The sequence below is a fragment of the Arvicanthis niloticus genome, chromosome 9 (genome assembly GCF_011762505.2).
Source record: "Arvicanthis niloticus isolate mArvNil1 chromosome 9, mArvNil1.pat.X, whole genome shotgun sequence".
Taxonomy (NCBI): Eukaryota; Metazoa; Chordata; class Mammalia; order Rodentia; family Muridae; genus Arvicanthis; species Arvicanthis niloticus.
This window is the reverse complement of record NC_047666.1, coordinates 78,938,927-78,960,037: the sequence shown is the minus strand read 5'-3', so window position 1 is coordinate 78,960,037 and position 21,111 is coordinate 78,938,927. Positions and strand designations below refer to the sequence as shown.

Sequence of the window (21,111 nt, the reverse complement as noted above, 5' to 3'; positions counted from 1 at the left end):
CTGAGACACCACACCAATTTCATGCATTTCTGGAGTTTAAAACTGGAGCTACATGTCCAACCTACTGACAAAGATTCTGGCTTGTTTGTTTGTTTATTTGTTTATTTGTTTCTATATGTACATATGTATATCAGAGAATAACTTTATACAGTCATTCATCTTCTTCCACTTTCATAGGGGTCCCAGAGATTTAACTGAGGCCATCAGACTTGTGCAGCAAGTATTTTACCTGCTTCATCATCTCACTGGTCCTGCCATAGGATTCATGATGATTAGACTGACTTTTGTGGAAATTTCTTTATTGGTTATGGATGCTCTATTTTCAGGGAAGATTACTCAGTAATCTGCAGATGCTTTCCTTACACTCAACTCCTCACAGTGAATGTTTCCTGTGTCCACACAGATATGAATATGAAACAACGATTTCACCTACAAGCAATTTGTCCTCAAACAGCTTCTTGTGTATGGAAAACAGATCCCAGATCTTAAAGCCAATGCAAGACCCAGCAGGTTGATTCATGCTTCTCATTGCTTTCTGCTCAGCCACTTGGCCACAGAATCTCTTTTATAAAGGGCTTTAATAGGACACTGGGTTTGGTAGACATGTAAGACAAATGAACACAATTTATTTCCCTCTTCAGGGAAAGGGGATGTCTAATAACCCAGAATATTCTTCTTTGTTAATATATTTATTAGAATCTTTGTTTCTTAACCAACATTGTATAGCTAGTCCCACAAGGGAAAAAGACTGAAAAGGATTGATTTACACAAGGCTGTGATTTATGTGGTTGGGCTTGTTTGGTTTTCTGTTGCTGTAATGAATCATTAACTTGAAAAAATATTTACAGAAAATTTGAATTAACTGTCAGTAACACTTGGTAGTCAAATATACATGAAGCTTTCTATTCTTTTAATCCAGAGTGCATGAGAGAAATGAAATCATTAATGTGGATATATGTACTGGTAGGAAATATTATACGTGGAATTGGTGAAACTCCCATCATACCCTTGGGTATTTCCTACATAGAAGACTTTGCCAAATCTGAAAACTCTCCTTTATACATTGGTAAGTTTCAAAATCAGAGTAGAAATCAATTATTGATTTGAATGCTTTATGGGTTTTAGAATAGTGAGCAGAGTTCTGTGGCAAAATTGGTTATAAGATTGCTCAAACAATTGGAGCTTCTTTCTCAATGTTTAAAGAAACCAATGTATGCATGTATAACACACATGCATATGTATATGTCTTATGAATAACAAGTTTATTTTGTTACATGTAGAATATATAAAAAATACCTGATATAGAGTGGTATGTAGCTAAATGGTAGAGTACTTTCATAGCCTCTTGGATTTGATACCCAGCTTTGCAAATGAAGGAAGAGTAATCTAAGCTTAAAAATAGTTAAATGTTAAGGCCATGATTTTGTATGTGTGTGCAAGCAAAAATTCTTTGTGTCGTTATTTAATAGTCTGTCTTTGTTTACTTCCAGGGATTTTAGAAACAGGAAAGATGATTGGCCCAATATGTGGACTTTTTTTGGGATCCTTCTGTTCAAGCATTTATGTAGATATAGGGTTTGTGGATACAGGTAAATTTTATTTATACTGCCCAATCCCTAGAGTATGGGAGAATGTTTACGAGTGCAATACCACTGCTTATTTTGATCCTCAGTTAGGTAAAATTTCACCATATACAAATGACAGACCTAAGAGGGGGAGGGATATGTGTAAATTGCCTCATTCTGATAAAAGATATTCCATTCTCCCATTATATTTCAGATGGATCTTTTGCTTCAAAAAGATTTACTCACATAGGTTTCATTCAGTGAGGCAATCACTGTGGATCACACACCAACCCTTTTTATTTTGTGACGAGCAACAAATTATAAAGGTTGCATATGACAGACAGAAGTATTGATTTAGTGCTGTCAACTATATCAGCACACAGTGCTATATAAAGTTAGTGTTTTCAACATGGATACCATGCATTTCATTTCTTATCTTTATTTATGTATATGTGTCTATGTGTGTGTAGGGATTGGATAATTCTCTCTCTCTCTCTCTCTCTCTCTCTCTCTCTCTCTCTCTCTCTCTCTCTCTCTGTGTGTGTGTGTCTGTGTGTATGTGGGGGATGCTTGATGAGGTCAGAAGAGGGCATCAGATCTCCTGTAATCAGAGTAACTGGCAGTGGTGAATTTCCATGTGGGTTCTGAGAATAAAACTTATGACTTCTGCAAGAGCAACAAAGCCACTAAACTGTCTAAGCACCCCTCCTTCCTCACTTAATATGATATTTTGATACATGACTATATCAGGGTAAATCTATTCCTTAAGTATGTCTCATATAATTATTGTTTCAGTCTTTTTGAAACTTAGGTTTCAATAATGTCCACTGTGGCACTCTGGAACTTTTTCTTCTTATTTAATTTTAACTTCACCCTATTGATTAATCTCAGACATTTTTTTCTAAATGTCTGAATTAGCCAACCAATGTGGTAGATGTCATTACTCCCAGGATTTGGTAATCGCAAGCTCACATTTTAAAAAAGAACAAGAACAAATTGTTAATAGTTTGCAAATGATTATGAATGTCAATAATTTTCTTCAGCTTACACACAAAAGAATGATGAAAGCTAATGCAATATCCATATTTCTTTACAGATGACCTGACCATAACTCCAACCGATACACGCTGGGTCGGTGCTTGGTGGATTGGCTTTTTGGTCTGTGCAGCAGTGAATATCCTGACCAGCATCCCCTTTTTCTTCTTTCCAAAAACACTCCCAAAGGAAGGATTTCAGAATAATGTGAATGGGACTGAAATTGCCAGAGAGAAGAGCAGAGACAATGCCAAGGAGGAAAACCAAGGAATCACTAAAGGCAAACATGAAAACTAAACTCTCTTTGGTTTAAATGGGTCTGTGGTTCTTGGGCACCTTGTCACTTGCACTAAGACAGTTTGTCATTAATCATCAATCTTCAGTTGTTTTAAATGTCTTCTACAGTCACCATTGGTAACAACTAACATGATAGGGAACTTGATTTAACCCTAGATTAGACTTTATAAAAATTTCAATCAGTCTAAATGCTTAATGAACACATTTTTTTATCTGTTTTAGCAATCCTATTTTATAGAAAATATTAGTCCAAGCTTAAAAAAAAACATGAATAGCCAGAAATTTAAGATAAAGATAAAGATAAAGATAAAGATAAAGATAAAGATAAAAATCTCTTCGATAATGAAAATGTTTAGCTGTGAGCACCCTGCAAGTCAAGGCTGAAAGAGAAAACATGACAGGTGACACAAACCTTTATATTTGAAGGTGTGTGGTAGTTTTACAGGACAATTTTTCTCTTAGGACAGACTGTTTTACAACAAGCAGGAACGTTCCTAAGCAACAATGCAGAGTAGAGATGCTTCTGTGAGAAGCTACAGTGGGACAATGAAGTGTTCAACAGGCACATTCTTAAAACTTGGCACTGCTTTCACAGTTGTGTGTGTTCTCCAAACTTCAGAGCTAGTGCATACAGGGTGTGGCTTGTGTTCTGGCATTCTGAAAGTGTAGAGTTGGGAGATGGGAGGGACCAGTGCTTTACCTATCAAATGAGGGTAAGAGTGTGTTATATTCTTGGGTGTTTGTGATGTTCTGTTACAGACAACTGTGGGGAACAACTTACTGATGATATTGTCATTTCATCCATCATTCATATTATTCAACACCAATGTTCACTGAATAGTCACATATGTGGCTTAAAAATTAGAGACAATGACTGAGCAGCCAAGCCACACTGGAAAAGTTTGCAGAGGCTTGACACTTCTTAGAATCATGGTCATGTGAACAATTCTCCTGAAAGGGGAAATACTGACTCTACTATGTGACTGTGGTCTACTAGATAAATCTAAAGAATGTAGCAGAGAATAGGACAGAGAAAATAACTGCTCCTTGGAGACTCATTTAGTACAAGGATGAAAACATTTTCATTACACTTTTCTGCCTCTACTTCTAAATGGTGTCTTCTTGATACTTATCTCTCAATAAAATTTTAGACAATTTATTAATGCAAATGTAAAATTAGAAAACCAAGTCAAAAGACATGAATAAGAAAGAGATGGTTAAGAGTGAATTTCAGCCAAATTATCTTGAGTAACATCCAATCCTTTTAGCAGAGACAAGCTACAAACTGGACTCAGTTTTTTAAACAGGGAAAAACTTTGGTTAAGTTGCTTAGAAGGTTCTTGGTATTCACTAACTTAGTCATCAGCATTCCTTACAGTGAAACCTTCATGTTGAGATGTTTATGGTTATCACTAGGTGCTTCTAATGCATGGCCTGTTGTGAAGCTTTGCTGAGATGCTGAGGATATCTGGTCTATAGCATGATTCTTGTTTTCAGCTCATCCATTCTTGCATATCAGTGTTAGGGTTTGGTGTCTGCATATGAAATGGATCCTAGGTTAGGATGACCTCTGTATGGCCTTTCCTTCAGCCTCCTCTCCATTTTTGTCTCTGCATTTCCTCCAGATAGTGACAATTTTAGGTTAAAATTTTTGAGATAGATGGGTAGCCCCATCCCTCAACTTGGCTATCTACTGGAGGTGGTCTCTTCAGATTATATCTCCCTGGTTTTAGGTATTTTGGTTAATGTCATCCTCATTGGGTCCTGGGAGCCTCTGGCATCACTGGTGTCTGGGACTTTCTAGTGGTTGCCCAACATCTCCCTCCCCCATTGCTACATATTTCTATTCATTCCCCTGGCCCTCAGTACTTTTTTCCTGTCTTTTTTCATATCAGATTCTCCCCCTTTTTTCCCTTCCCCTTTACCTCACCTACTCAGGTCCCTACCACCCTCTGCCTCCTGTGATTATTTTGTTTCCCCTTCTAATTGGGTTAGAAGAATCTACATTTTGGCCTTTCTTCTTGTTATGCTTCATATAGACTGTGAGTTGTATGGTGGTTGTGTTGAGCTTTTGAACTAATATCCACTTATCAGTAATACCATGTGTTTCCTTTTGGGTCTGGATTACCTCACTCAAGATGATATTTTCTAGTTCCATCAATTTGCCTACAAAGTGTGTGAAGTCATTCTTCTTAATAGCTGAGTAGTAGTAAATGTATCAGGTTTTCTGTATCCATTCTCCTGCATCCCATTTTTAATTGGGTTATTTAGTTTTTTGGAGTCTAACTTCTTGAGTTCTTTGTATATTTTGGACATTAGCCCTCGATAAGATATAGGGTTGGTAAAGATCTTTTACCAATCTGTAGTTTTCCATTTTCTCCTGTTGAGAGTTTTCTTTATCTTACAGAACCTTTTCAGTTTCATGAGGTCCCATTTGTCAATTGTTGATCTTAGAGCATGATCCATTGTCCTTCTGTTTAGGAAATTTTCCTGTGGAGATGTGTTGAAGGTTCTTTCCTACTTTCTCTTCTATTAGATTCAATGTATCTGCTTTTATGTAGAAATCCTTGATCCACTTGGACTGGAGCTTTGTATAAGGATATAAAAGTGGATCAATTTGCATTTGTCCACATGCAGACTGCCACTTGAAGCAGGACCATTTGTTGAATATGTTATCCTTTTTGCACTGCATGGTTTTGGCTTCTTTGTCAAAGACCAAGTGCCCATAGGTGTGTAGGTTTATTTCTGGGCCTTCAGTTCTATTTCATTGAGCTACCTGTCTGTCTATGTACCAATAGCATGCAGTTTTTAATCAGTATTTCAGTAGTACAGTTTGAGACCAGGGATGGTTATTCCCCCAGGAGTTCTTTTATTGTTGAGAGTTATTTTAGTATTCTGGATTTTTTGTTATTCAGATGAAGTTAGGTCTTTCTATCTATGTGAAGAATTGAATTGGAATTTTGATGGGAATTGCACTGAATCTGTAGATTGCTTTTGTTAAGATGGCCATTTTTACTACATTTATCCTACTGATCCATGAGCATGGGAGATCTTTCTATCTTCTGACGTCCTCTTCAATCTATTTCTTTAGAGACTTGAAGTTCTTGTCGTAGAGATCTTTCACTTGCTTGGTTAGAGTTACACCAAGATATTTTATATAATTTGTGCCCATTGTGAATTGTGTTGTGTCACTAATTTCTTTCTCAGCAAATTATTTTATGTGTAGAGGAAGGCTACTGATTAGTTTGAGGTAATTTTACATGTAGCCAATTTGCAGAAATTGTTTATTACTTGTCAGAGTTCTCTGGTAGAAATTTTTGTGTTGGTTTTGTAAACTATCATATCATCTGCCAATAGTGATACCTTGACTTCTTCCTTTCTGATTTGTATCCTTTGTGCCCTCCTGTTGCTTTCTAATTGCTCTACCTAGAATGTAGGGTACTATATTGAGTAAATAGGGAGACAGTGGGCAGCCTTGTTATGTTTCTGATTTTAGTCGGATTACTTCCCGCTTTTCTTCATTTAATTTGATGTTGGCTGTTGGTTTGCTGTACAGTGATTTTATTACATTTAATTTGATGTTGGCTGTTGGTTGGCTGTACAGTGATTTTATTACATATTTACGTGTATACCTGAATTTCTGATCTCTCTAAGACATTTAACATGAGGGTCTTTTGTATTTTGTCAAAGGTTTTTTAGTGCCTAATGAGAAGCTCGTGTGATTTTTTCTTTGAGTTTGTTTATATAGTGGATTATGTTGATAGATTTAGGTATATTGGGCCATTCTTGCATTCGTTGGAGGAAGCCTACTTGATTATGGTGAATGATCATTTTGATGTATTCTTGGATTTGGTTTGCAAAAATTTTATTGAGTATTTTTGTATTGATATTCATAAACAAAATTGGTCTGAAGTTCCCTTTCTTTGTTAGGTCTTTGTTTGGTTTAAGTATCAGAGTAACTGTGGCTTTCTAGAATGAATCAGGTAGTGTTTCTTCTCTTTCTATTTTGAGGAAAAGTTTAAGGAGTATTTGGTATTAACTCTTCTTTAGATATCTGGCTGAATTCTGTATTAAAACCCACTGACCTTGGGCTTTTATTTTGGTTGGGAGATTTTTAATGACTGCTTCCATTTTCTCAGGGATTATGAGACTGTTTAGATAGTTTATCTGGTCCTGATTTAGCCTTAGTATCAGAGATCTGTCTAGAAAACCATCCATTTCATCTAGATTTTCCAGTTTTGTTGAGTATAGGCTTTAAAAAAAAAAAAACCTGATGAGGTTTTTTTGAATTTCCTCAGTTTCAGTTGTTATATCTCCTTTTAATTTCTAATTTTATTAATTAGGATATGGTCTCTGTACCCTTTAGTTAGTTTGGCTAAGGGTTTAGCTATCTTATAGATTTTCCTCAAAGAACCATCTCTTAGTATTGTTGCCTCTTTGTATAGTTCTCTTTGTTTCTAACTGGTTGATTTCAGCTGAGTTTGATTCTTTCCTACCATATACTCCTCTTGAGTATGTTTGCTTCTTTTTCTTCTAGAGTTTTCAGATGTTCTATTAAGTTGTTAGTGTAGGATTGCTCCAATTTCTTTATGAAGGTACTCAATGCTAGGAACTTTCCTTTTTATGTTGCTCTCATTGTGTCCCATAAGTTTGTGTATTCTCTGCCCTCATATTCATTACATTCCAAAAAGTCTTTAATTTCTTCCCTGACCAAGTTACCATTGAGTATAGATTTGTTCAGCTTCCATATATATGTGAGCTTTCTGTTATTTTTATTGTTAGTGTAGTCTAGCCTTAGTACATGATGATCTGATAGAATGCATGGGATTATTGCAATCCCCTTGTATCTGTTAAAGCTTGTTTTTGTTTCTGATTATATGGCCAGTTTTGGAGAAGGTACTATGAGGTACTGAAAAGAAGGTATATACTTTTGTTTTAGGATTAAATGTTCCATAAATATTTGTTAAATCCATTTGCCTCATAACTTCTGTGAGTTTCACCGTATCTCTGTTTATTTTCTGTTTCCATTATCTGTCCATTGGTGAGAGTAGGGTATACCAATAGTATCATACTATTATTGTGTGAAGATCAATATGTGTTTTAAGATTTAAAAACATTTCTTATACAAATATGGGGGCCCTTGCATTTGGGACATAGATGTTTATAATTGAGAGTTCATCTTGGTGGATTTTTTCATTTGATGAGTCTGAAGTGTCCTTCCTTATCTCTTTTGATAACTTTTGTTTGAAAGTCCATTTATTGAATATTAGAATGGCTACTCCAGCTTGTTTCTTGGGACCATTTGCTTGTAAATATATTTTTCAGCCTTTTAGTCTGAAGTAGTGACTGTTTTTGACAGTGATGTGTGTTTTTGTTTACAACACAGTTCTGAGTCCTGTTTATGTATCCAAACTGTTAGCCTATGTCTTTTTATTAGGGAATTGAGACCATTTATTGTTTAGAGATATTAAAGCCCAATGATTGTTGGTTCCCATTATTTTTGTTGTTAGTGGTGGCATTGTGTTTGTGTGGTTCTCTTCTTTTGGGTTTGTTGTGAGATGATTAATTTCTTGTTTTTTTTTTTTTTTTTTTTTTTTTTTTTTTTTTTTTTTTTTTTTTTTTTTGAGTGTTTTCCCCTCTTGTGTTGGAGTTTTCCTTCTATTATCCTCTGTAGGCTGGATTATCAGAAAGGTCTTGTTTATATTTGTTTTTGTCATGGAATAGCTTGGTTTCTCCATCTATATTGATTGATAGTTTTGCTGGGTATAATGGCCTGGGCTGGCAGTTGTGTTCTCTTAGGGTTTGCACTACACCTTTCCAAGATCTCCTGGTTTTTAGAGTGTCTGTTTACAAGTCTGGTATAATTCTGATAGGTCTGCCTTTATATATTACTTGGCATTTTCCTGTTGCTGCTCTTAATATTCTTTTTTTTTCTTTGTATTTAGTGTTTTGATTATTATGTGATGAGAAAAATTTCTATTTGGTCCAATATATTGGATGTACTTCTTGTACATTTATGACCATCTCTTTCCTTAGTTTGAAGAAGTTTTTATCTATGTTTTTGTTGAAGATGTTTTCTAGCCTTTTGCATTGCGACTCTCCTCTCTCTCTTTAATTCCTATTATTCTTAGTTTGGTCTTTTCATTGTTCAAAAAATTTTCATTCATCAAGAAATTCATTTTCCTGAATTTCTTGGATGTTTTGGCTTAAGAGCTTTTTGCACTTTGTATTTTCTTTGACTGTCGTGTTAATATCTTCTATGGTATTTTCCATACCTGAGATTCTCTCTTCTTTCTCTTATATCTGCTGGTGATGCTTACATCTGTAACTCCTGATTTGTTTCCTATGTTTTCCATCTCCAGGCATGCCTCCCTTTCTTATTTCCTTATTGTTTTGCATGCCTACCTTTGTTATTTCCTTATTGTTTTTATTTTCATTTTAGATCCTGGACTGCATTTTTTAAATGCCTTTACCTATTTGATTGTTTCCCTGTATTTCTTTAAGGAATTTATGTGTCTTCAAGAGTGTCTACCTGTTTATCTGTGTTCTTGTATATTTCTTTAAAGGAGTTATTTATGTTCTTCTTAAGACCCTCTATCATCTTCATGAGATGGGAGTTTAGGTCACAATATTGCTTTTCAGGTGTGTTAGGGTATCCAAGGCTTGCTGTGATGGGAGAACTGGGTTCTGATGTCTAATGGCATTGATTTCTGTTGTTTATATTCGGCACATGCCTCTGTCCCTCTGGTTATCTCAGATAGATGTTAACTGGTCTTGATGTCTCTGACTGGACTCTGCCCCTCCTGTGAGACTAGTTATAATGGACAACCTTGAGTTAGGCTTTCTTTGCTATCATGGTTATTATGATCCTCCTGGGAGTTGACTTTTCTCTGGATGTGGGTGTTGGGGTATGGGGCCTTGGAGTACCTGATCTGTTTCTGGGTGCAGTTGTGAACCTGTGGACCAGAAGGTTGATATTTCTCTGGCATGGTAGATAGGGTCCATCTATTCTGAGTCCTGTGGGGCTCCCAGTTAGGCCAGGTATTGGGGCTGGGCATGTTTCACCTGTGAGCCTGGTTGTGATGGACCGCCTGGGAGTCAATTTGTCTCAGAGTGTGGAAGGTTGTCTGGAGGGCTGGCTCTGCTCTGTGCCAAGTCGTGAGTTGGAAGTAAACTGCAGTTTTTTTTGTTTTGTTTTGTTTTGTTTTTTCGAGACAGGGTTTCTCTGCATAGCCCTGGCTGTCCTGGAACTCACTCTGTAGACCAGGCTGGCCTCGAACTCAGAAATCCACCTGCCTCTGCCTCCCAAGTGCTGGGATTAAAGGCATGCGCCACCACTGCCCGGCTCGAGTTCTTATATAACCAGTTTTGTCACTAACTTCCACAAGTGACTTAAAGAATGTTATAGAACTTTCACTCCAAAAGGATAAAGATTTATCACATATATTTGTGTTGCAACACAGAATCTGTGAGATTTTTAGGAGCACACTGGACACAAATGGCACAGCCAAGTTAGCTCAATGATCTCTATACTCTCTGTTTCAGATTTCTTTCCATTCATGAAGAGTCTTTCCAGCAATCCGATTTACATGCTATTCGTCCTTATAAGTGTGCTCCAGGTCAATGCATTTAACAATACATTTAACTTCCTGCCTAAGTACCTGGAACAGCAATATGGAAAATCCAATGCAGAGGCCATCTTCCTCATAGGTATGTAGTTTCATTTTTTTCTTCATAGTTTTTTCCCCTCCCATGATAGCATGGTAAACAGTATAGCTAAGGGCATGATAGACAGTAAATTAATGTAACTAGGAGATTACAATGAAACACAATCTCTTAGGATATCCTTGTAATCAATTGTCTTTGTTCCAGGCTCCAGGGAAATCAAGAAAGAATAGGGAAAGGACATGGGTAAAAAGAAACTTTTCTGATCTTTATTCAGTCAAAATGGGAAATCATCATAGTTATTGCAATGTTGGAGGAAGCCTGTGTCATTCAATTTTCAGATACCAATATGTTAATTTAAAGAGGAATACAGAGTTAACTCACTGAGAGTCTGTGTCCTATTTCCAAATTTTACATCTGGGCTTCAATTCTTGCTCTACACATTCCTCCTAATTTAGTCCTTTGGTCCCTTCAGGTTCCTTTGTGGTCTGAGAAGTGTGTGCAAACACACTCTGCATTTCTGTTTAGTACACTGAAGCCAAGTGTCCTTCTTTACTCTTGAAAACTGAAGACCACAAGCTGCCTGCATCCATGTTGTCTAGAGTTTCTGAAAATCTAAATCCCAGTCCTCGCCCTCAGATATTAAATGATGGGAAGCTGAAAAGGATGGTTACATTCTTCTAAGCCTTGTGCAGGTGTTGTGTGAATGCAACCTAGGTGGAATTTTTCTTTTTCCTTCTTTTTTTCCTTGAGTTTTGGCTTTGGAAGGAGAGTCAGGGGAAAGAATGCTGTACAATATCAACTATGCACAAAATGTATTACACTTGAAAAGCATAGACTCACTTGGAACTTTCAAAGCCTTCTGGAAGTAAATTAAATTCCCAATAGACAAAGTGGAAAGAAATATGTGAAATATTTAATATCACATGTGAAGCTCATAGGTATTTATAATCTGGTGCCCATGATTACATAAATGCTAACTGTCTTTTAAAATTGAAGTTTTGAGGCATTTGAGAATACCTTTGTGCAATATTTGAGTGAGTGGGGATTAGATTTTCTGCATACTAGAATAGAATATAATAGTTTCTTAAGTAAGATATATTAGAAAAAAAAGTATAATTAAGCAAAGATGTGTCGGGAACTTATTTCCAATACAGCTTTCCAGTCACCATTGTCAGGGCATTCAGTAAGCTCATAGGTCAGCATCATTCTTTGTCCTGGCATCAGCATGTCTCAACCATCGCTCTGGCAGCCACCATGCTCCTTCAGCATCCTGCAGAAAAAACACAAACACGTCCTCTTCCCCATAATTAATACCTGATTGGCATCATCCATTATGCCAGTAAGTGGATCCTTCCCTTTCACTTATGCATAAGAATGTCTAGTTGTAGAGCACCATAGACACTCATCAGAAAGTTCCTTGGCATCCAAAATAAAAAAACAAAAAACAAAAAGCAAAAAGTCTTTAAAATAAAAACAAAAAAATATAATTTAAATAAATTTGTGATGTACAGGGATATATCTCACCCCTTCTTATTTCATGAAGATTTTTTTATAGTTCCGTGGGACCATTCTACCATCTCATGTCCTTGATAATTATAAAAAATACCAGTAATATGAGTAATGCTAAATTGCTGCTAAAGAGTCTCAAATGTTCGACTGCCATAGCCAGTTCCATTATTTGTTTGTTTGTTTGTTTTTCTTTTCCTTTTTTTATTATTAGGTATTATCTTCTTTTTCCATTCCCTATTCCCAGAAACCCCTTAACCCATCCTCCTTCCTCCTATTTCTATGAGGGTGTGCCCCAACACAACCACCCACTCCCACCTGCCTTCACTTGAATTTCTCCTCACTGGGGCATCCAGCTTTCAAGGGACCAAGGCCCTCCTCTCCCACTGATGCCCAACAAGTCCATCCTCCTCTACAGATACAGCTAGAGACATGGGTCTCTCCATGTGTGTTCCCAGGTTAGCTGTTAAGACCCAGGGAGCTCTGGTTGGTTGGTATTGTCGCTCTCCCCATGGGGCCACAAGCCCCTTCAACTCCTTCAGTCTTCACTCTAACTTGTCCACTGGGAACCCTGTGGTCAGTTTGATGGTTAGCTATGAGCATCTACCTCTGTATATGTCAATATCTGGCAGTGACTATCAGGAGACAGGTATATCAGGCTCCTGTCAGCATGCACTTCTGGATATCCAGAAGAGTGTTTGCATATGGTGAGTGCATCTGGGAGGAATCTCCAGGTAGGGTAGTCTCTGGATGGTCTCTCCCACAGTTTCTGCTCCACACAGTGTCTCATATTTGCTTCTGTGAATATTTTGTTACTCCTTCTAAGAAGGACTGAAGTACCCACATTTTGGAGGGCATTTTTGTTAGAATGACCTAAGACAGGTTCAGTCTTGTTAATGAAATAAATAATGGGGAGAAGTAGAGAGCCTTTGGGGCAGTTTGGCAAGAATCTGACATGGGCCAAGGACAAGAAAATGGGCTGCTTGGCAGGAATATGACATTAGCTAAAGATAAGAAAAGTAGGCTTCAGGCAGGAATCTGACATTAGGCTAGAACAAAGAAGTAATTTCAAGTAGGAATCTAAATCTTAGAACAAAAAAGTAATTTGAGGCAGGAGCCAAATATTAGGCTAGAACAAAGAAGTAATTTCAGACAGGAATCTAAATTTTAGGCTAGAACAAGGAAGTAGGCTTCAGACATGAAAATGACCTTGGGCTAGGACAGAAAAGTAGGCTCAGATTCTTTTATCATCCTGGTAAGCCCTTAGAAACAGTGATCACAGGAGTGTTCACGTAATTGAGTTTAATGCCTTGCTTGTTCTTTGACTCTTTGTGTTTATTGTCTTGCTTGTTCTTTGACTATTTGCATCTATTGTATTGCTAGACCCTTAACCTAGAACTTACCTTAATACATGCATGTAATCAAAATGATATAAAGGCATAAAGGAGGAGGGGAGATGAGATAGAGGGTTCTAGGGAATGGAAATGGGGAAAGGGAGTGACATCTGTATTGTAAATAAATAAAATATCAATAAAATTCATACAAAAACAAAAATTATAACATTTGTTCTGCTGCCTTTATAAATACAAATTTTCTTGCATTTATAGGTCTTTATATATTACCTGTATTATGCATTGGGTATTTAGCTGGTGGCTTCATTATGAAGAAATTCAAGATCACTGTCAAGAAAGCTGCATACCTAGCATTCTGCCTATCTTTGTGTGAATACCTTCTTAATTTCTGTAACTTTCTGATTACCTGTGATAATGTACCAGTTGCTGGCTTAACTATCTCTTATGAAGGGTATGTAGTTTTTTTTTTTAAATGAAGATCATAACCTTTTCAAATTTCTAGTTAATTTTTTTCAAGGATTATGTATAACCAGATCATTTTATTATGAATTAATGGCAGTGATCCATGGCTGGGTTATGTTTTTCTCCAATCCATCAATTCTATACCATCCCATACTATGTGTAAACTTATTAAAAGAGGACTGGGGACTACCCATGAGTCAGGCTGTGATTCCACATACTGTAAAGGTCTTCATGGTGATATCTTAGTCAGCTTTACATTGCAATAAAGGGAAGTAATCTGGAGCTTTCAGCTTAAATTATACAGATTTTTTATACTCCCACTGTGAGATAGCTTTAAAAGTTGACTATATAGGCCAAGAAGCCTTCACAGGTTTTTACAGTATGCGCAAATTTAGCATAATTGAATATAATACATGGTAAGTCAATTAATGTTTCTATTTTCAAATGTCACTGGTATAGTTATATCTCAAATACTTTGTGGTCTTATATTTTGTATTTTAGGGGTTTCTGGTCATATTCTATATTAGCATAGGGAATTTAAAACTCAGTTTTGGAAGCAGTTACATAATCAATCAGCTAAAATTAAACAAAGCACATACTGGTAGGTTTTTTCAAAGGTCTGAGGAGATAACTCAGTAAGAAAATGCTTGCTGGGCAGGCAGGAAGTTTGAGTTCAGATGCCTAGAACTCAGGGAAAGCTTAACATTGTTGGGTATCTGTAACTCCATTCTTAATACTGTGAGTTAACCAGCATAGTCAGGAAACACTGAAAGTTAATGGGCTTGCTACTCAGGCTTTGCAGCAGTAAAAACCAGGACTCTGTCTCAAACCAAGTGAAAAATGATTACTAACAGGCACATGCAGGCTGTTTATAACATGTGCACACACACACCTGAGAGAGACAGAGACAGAGACAGAGACAGAGAGACCTAAAGAGAGAGACAGTGAGATTAAAAGTAGTATTTCTTTCAAAACTCTCAAGAATTATGTTTTAAATAATTTCAAACATAAAACTCCAAGAATTCATATATGTCTGATTTGAATTACATGATCACTGAACAGATAATTAATTGTCAGTAAAAAACATAGTATAGAGATGACATGTTGATATTTGTATGATTTCTTTTTTTGTTCTGGGAGAGAAGATCAAATCTCTCTAACTCTCTCTTTCTCTTCTCTCTCAGTGTGTGTGTGCATATGCTGAGATGAGGAGAAGAAAATAAAATGCTTGTTTAGGCTTTTAGTATTTATAACATTATTTCAAATTATTTCAGAGTTAAGAAACCTCTATACATGGAAAATAATGTCCTTGCTGACTGCAACACTGGGTGTAGCTGCTTAACAAAAGCATGGGATCCAGTGTGTGGAGACAACGGCCTAGCATACATGACAGCCTGCCTTGCAGGCTGTGAGGAGTCTGTTGGAACTGGAACCAACATGGTAAACATCCTTTCAGTAGGTGGGATTACACTTTGTGTACTGCACTAACATGAACAGTGGTATCACCTAAGTCTTCATCTGGTAAAAAGAAAAAAGTAGTCCTTGCTTAAAATAGATTAATGTGTTTAATAAACTAATAGTAGATTAATAGTTTTTAAAACAACTCAATTTCTTCAGTATACACATACTTTACAACTCCTAGATGTTATGTAAATCTTGACAGAGTCTGAGTATTATTTTGTAATTGCAAAGCAGTAGAGATCAGTAGCCAAATGATTTGAATTAAAATGCTCTGGTCAGGTGGGCGAGATAGCTCAGTTGTAAAGAGCCTTGCTGCTCTTTCAGAAGACATGCTTAGTTCCCAGCACTCACATGACCATCTCTAGACCATCTGACGCTCTCTTCTGCCTGCCTCAGGCACCCACTTGCACTTGTTTGTATACACATGGAAAGAGAAGCATACATTTAAATCAACATTAAAATTAAAACTTTAAACTACTCTGGATCGAATCTCGTCTTCGTTGTGATAGGGGCTCATGTTGAGAGAGATATTTTCAATGGTGGCATCCATTTTGGCTTGTAGTTATGGAGACGCCATGTTCCCGACTAGCCTAGACCTGAGGCCACAGCAGAAGCAGCTTTGCTGCTCAGCTCAGGCCACTTGCTCAGGGGGCCATAGACACAGGCCCTTCCACTTACGAGATGCCAGTATGGGAAATGGCTCTGCCAGTCTTCCACACTGTCTCCACAAGGTTGGGCTGTGCCCAGACCATCCTGCCATCCACACAGACCTGGTAGATAATGCTCTAGAACAAGATGTCCACACAATCAGAGGTGTAATCCAATAACTAACCTAGATATATCATCTACCTTTGACTGCTAGAGACATTCAAACATCTGCAGCCATATTCCCCTCCTTCTCCTCCTCTCTCACTTTGTCACTGCTCCTCTTCCTCCTGCTCTTTCTCCCCTTACTACTCCTCTTCCTCTCCTCACTCCTCTCACCTTAGTTCCTCCCAACTTTCGGGGAAAATACGTCTCTACAGTCTCATGTAGTTGAGGTAGACAGAAACTCATTATTCTTTGTTGTGATAAGGTGTTATCTAGTTGAGGTGGACAAAATCTTAACTTTTCATATCTCAAGCTTCTTTCTTTCTTTCTTTCTTTCTTTCTTTCTTTCTTTCTTTCTTTCTTTATATGTTTGCTTATTTATGTAATTATTGTGTGTGTGTGTGAGTGTGTGTGCACATGTGTGTGTATATGTGCAGGTAACTGTGCATATGGAGGCCAGAAGGCAACCTCATCTGTTGACTATCAGGACCATGTACTTAGTACTTCTGACACAGATTCTTACTAGCCTGGAATTTGCTAGTTCTTTTAGGCTACCTGGAAATTGAGCCTCAGGGTGTGGCCTCTTCCCACCTTCAGATCCAGTGTTGCAAACACATCCTCTTGCATGCAGCTTTCACGTGTACTGGGATGAGAACTCAGGTTCTCATGCTGGTTCAGGTCATCATTGACAGTTCCTCCTTCCCAGACCCTTATCATGACAGTTTACCATCATAGACTATCCCACATACTTCTTGCCTCAATCATATTATAATCCTGAGAGTTGATTAGTAATCAAAGTGAAATATAAATTTTGATTCTTAGTCAGACCTGGAAACAATAACTATTCAAAAATATGTAAAATATAAATTTTCATTCTTAATCAGACCGGGGAACATAATCTATTTATTTATATATGTACATATTTATACAATTATAAAATATAAAAATATATATTTAAGTAAACTTTTTTCTTGGGAACATGACATTATTAGTAAGCACCTAACAATTTCATTAACATTCTGAAATACATTGTTTTAGCACTCAGTACTAGCATCAAAACAAAACAAAGTCATACATATTTATTTCTGTGCAATATTTATTATATGTAGAGTTTAAAGTTGGCTGAGTAGGGAAAGATATTGTCTACCAGCCACTTACACTAGAAATACATCCTAGAACCCCCATGGTACAAAGAGAGAACTAACACTCATAACTTATTTCCTGAATTCTACATGGAATCCATGGCACATTCCAGTCCACACTTAGAAACACAAATGCACTCACATGCACACACACACACACACACACACACACACACACACACACAGATGTGCAGCAGCAACCCTGACCAGCAGGAATTAAGACACAGAACAACCAGTTCCTTCTCACAGCAGTTTACTCAGGATGCTTAGCAGTTGGTAGTCAAGATGGCGAGCCCCTGATCCCTTCCTGGGCGCAGCTTATAAACTCTGCCAGGAGCCCATGAACTCATGCCACGTGCACCATACAGCTGAGGTCACTAAACAGCAAAACAAGCTATGTGGGATAAACAATATATTTATCAGAGTGTGCTTCAGCTGTTGTAGGCTTTTGAAAACCAAGTCTTTCATCAGGATATATGGTTCCAGATGGCTGCAAAGTTGATCTAGCCGATTTCTGCTAAAGTCGGCTCCCAACACACAGACACACACAGACACACACAGACACACACACACACACACACACACACACAATACATATACAAGAAATGCCAAACAAGCAAGTAGATACCAGAAGTAAAATAAAGTATGCATTTAAAATAATTGAAATTTTGCAAATTTATTTGACAAATTTGAAAAATTGGTACCATTAAAAATATATCTTTTTATGTTTTGTGGTAAAGTTTTGATATACAAAATAAACATGCATTTTACTTATTTAGTGATTGTTTTTCAATGGTGTTTGTGGCCAAACTCATGTCCACTTTAACCCAAGTGAGTGGTGTTCCCTTGAGTCATATCATTGACCCAACACTTCCCATTTTGATCCAACTGGCTGTGCAGATGGTACTGTAGGTTCATACTAATATGTTTCTTCTTTAATAGGACACCTTTTTTTGACAGGTGTTTCAGAATTGCCACTGCATTCGGTCATCAGGAAACTCATCTGCAGTCCTGGGGCTGTGTCACAAAAGCCCTGCGTGTGTTAAAAAGCTGCAGTACTTCTTCATTATGTCAGTATTTCTCTCTTTCCTCCACTCACTCTCAGCCATACCTGGATACATGGTTCTTCTGAGGTAATAAATAATTCCTTCATTTAAATTTCCCTCTTACTTTCTTAGTAGTGTGAGTGCTTACATGCTGTGAGCTCCTGTGTTCCTCTAAGAGAACAGGATGTCAGAAAACAATGTTGAGGAACCCACTCTCTTCTTTCATCTCCTATTTTAGGTAAGATCTCAGTGTTTCTTCTGCTGCTCTGCCTGAGTCCTTCAGCTGACCTGGCCCTCAAGTTCCCAAGGAGTTCTAATTTGCCTCCTGTTTCACCTTGGGAGTGCTGGCATTATAGCTTCATGCCACTGACTTGGTCATCTTTATTTTAATATTCTATAGATGGTTCTGGGGATTGAAATTGGGCCATAAATAAATAAATTGGGCCACATTGACCCACCTCACTGATATCATTTAGATTTTTTTTTTTTTTTTTTTTTTTTTTTTTTTTTAATTAATGAAAAGTTTCTCTTCTCAGCTAAGGCCATTGGAATCATGGTTTCTACAATGTCCATGTTTTCATATCATTTTATTAAGACATTTCTACTAAGCCCTTTTACATTTAATAGTAACTTAAAGTTTGCTGGGATTTTTCTGCTGTCTTCTCCTATTTTCTCCCCTTATTAAGTATAAATGGATGTTTGTGTTGTTTTGGGATGTGAGAGTAGTTGCCTAGCACTCACTTCCTCTGGCTCAGCTAATTGACTGGCAGAGAGAGAAATGCTGTGCAAACTGGACTAGGGTCCCTTGACATGCTGAGGCCAATCTGTCTTTAACAAAAACTGAATGCAATACTAGACATTGTCTAACCAGGAGCTACAAGAGTGCAATGATTGACTCTCACATAATCTGAGGTAGCTGCAGAGTCAAGTTCCAAAGTTTATTTTTATAGCAGGTGTTTTTTAAACCTTTAAAAACTGTTTATTTTATAGCATGTGTTCTTTCCAGTCTAGCAAACTTCAGACCAACCCACTAACAATGGGAAAGAGTTTGAACTCCTTTTCTGGTATCATTGGAATTCAGAAGCATTACTGAGCTAAAGGTGATGTGTAATTCATTATACCAAGGCAGGGTCCCTTTGTGTGTCTTGGAAGTTTCTACCACAGGCCCTTGAACCAGCAGTTCACAGGCTCCATTAGTGTGTGGTAGCCACCCTGGCTGCACAGCTGGGCTCTTTTCTTTCCCCATTAATTAATTTATTTATTCACTTTCCCCTACAGCCTCCCCCCTCTCCTCACAGTTCCCTCCCTCACATGGCCCCTCCTACCACCACACTTCACTTTCCCTTTTGAAACTGAGGTCAGTCAAGATAGCCCAGTTAGGGTACCAGGATTCACAGGCTGGCACCAGAGTCAGGGTAAGCCCCTGATCTGGTTGTTGGGGGACCAGGAGGGGCACCAAGCTGCACATCTGCTACATATGGGAGGTGCCTACATCTAGCCCCTGTATGCCCTTTGGTTGGTTGTTCAGTCAATGGGAGCTCCCAAGGGTCCAGGTTAATTGATTCTTTTAGTCTTCTTGGAGAGTCCCCACTCCTCCAGGTTCCTCAACCCTGCCTCCAACTCACAGCCCTGCCTTTGCATGGGTGAGCTTCAGGTGTGGGAAAGTACAGCAACTAAGCTGTGAGTCTCTGGAGCACTATACACACTTCAGGGGCTGAGCCTCCAGTCTGAGTGGGGGTGAAGCTGCCTCAAAGCAGCTTGTGGCTGATAGGAAAAACTTGCTCCCTCTGCCTACCACCTGGGACTATTTTGCCTAATGCCTGTCTCTAGTGTCCTAAGCTTAGATTTCTTGCTACCACATTAGATGCCAAATATTGCTGGACTTTCTGGACATGTCAGCAGTTACAAAATGACACAGAGACATTGATTTTTTATTGTAGCTTAGGCATTTAGCTGGGGATACTACCCAGCTGGTTCATCTAACTTAATCTTATTATTACCTCATTCTTAGTACCAATATTTGGCACCATCTCTGGATCCCACTAACAAATTTTCACTTCTCTGGTTCTTCTCCCAGAGAAAGTATCTTAGCCCAGAGGTCCCACCTCTCCTTTCCTGCTTATCTATTGGCAGTTAGCTCTTTATAAAAGCCAATCAGAGAATGCCTTAGGCAGGTGGGGAAGGACAGAGATACACCTTCACACTGTGTACCTCAACACTTTTACTATTCAGTTGAATGGTGTTGTATTAGATATGTGGTATATGCCTTGTTTCAGTTCATACAGTCACAGAAATACAAAGGTACAAAGTAATGCTAGTTGTTAAGACTTATTGTTGCAAGTGAGGGACATTCATTTGTGACAACTGTAACCTCATCACCTGCCATGCAGATTCAGCTGATGCAGTTAAGTGGTGTCTCCTTTCTCCCTCAAAGCTCCAGGTGGCTCAGTTTCCAAGCTGCATGCTCAGTTAATAAGGACTTTTCCTCATAGAGGAGAATGGTCCCAGATGAAGCAATGGCCAGCTGAACTCACCTGTCAGAACCTCCAAGTATGACCTCACAAGATGCTCTCATATTAACTCCATACCTATTTCCGTTTCCATCCAGGTGTTGAAATTAGTGTGTCAATCAGTTGGCTAGCAACTTTAGCAACTGAGGCATCTCATAGTCCCTAATGTGTGATTTCTTGATATAATCAGGTTAAAGTCTATTCAAGATTTTTTTGTATTTCTTTCTCTTTCATCTGCATTTGAAGATTGCAATGTA

General features: G+C 37.8%; 1 protein-coding gene across 19 annotated transcripts in view; it reads left to right on the top strand.

The window, feature by feature from the left end:
* The window catches only part of LOC117715213 (solute carrier organic anion transporter family member 1A5-like), a 56,629-nt gene that overhangs the window by 27,336 nt on the left and 8,182 nt on the right, over positions 1–21,111 (top strand). For 16 of the 19 annotated variants that reach the window (XR_013112718.1, XM_076940769.1, XM_076940776.1 and 13 more), the window contains 8 exons: positions 404–510; positions 920–1,066; positions 1,491–1,589; positions 2,662–2,880; positions 10,443–10,607; positions 13,679–13,874; positions 15,160–15,325; positions 18,259–18,431. Coding sequence is in view for 15 of the 19 variants with exons in the window: in XM_076940769.1 (XP_076796884.1) it covers positions 404–510; positions 920–1,066; positions 1,491–1,589; positions 2,662–2,880; positions 10,443–10,607; positions 13,679–13,874; positions 15,160–15,325; positions 18,259–18,431 (1,272 nt within the window). In the remaining 4 variants the exon portion in view is untranslated. Of the gene's footprint in view, positions 1–403; positions 511–919; positions 1,067–1,490; positions 1,590–2,661; positions 2,881–10,442; positions 10,608–13,678; positions 13,875–15,159; positions 15,326–18,258; positions 18,432–18,476; positions 18,583–21,111 lie in introns of all 19 variants that reach the window. The other 3 variants (XR_013112720.1, XR_013112721.1, XR_013112722.1) reach the window with 2 other exon arrangements.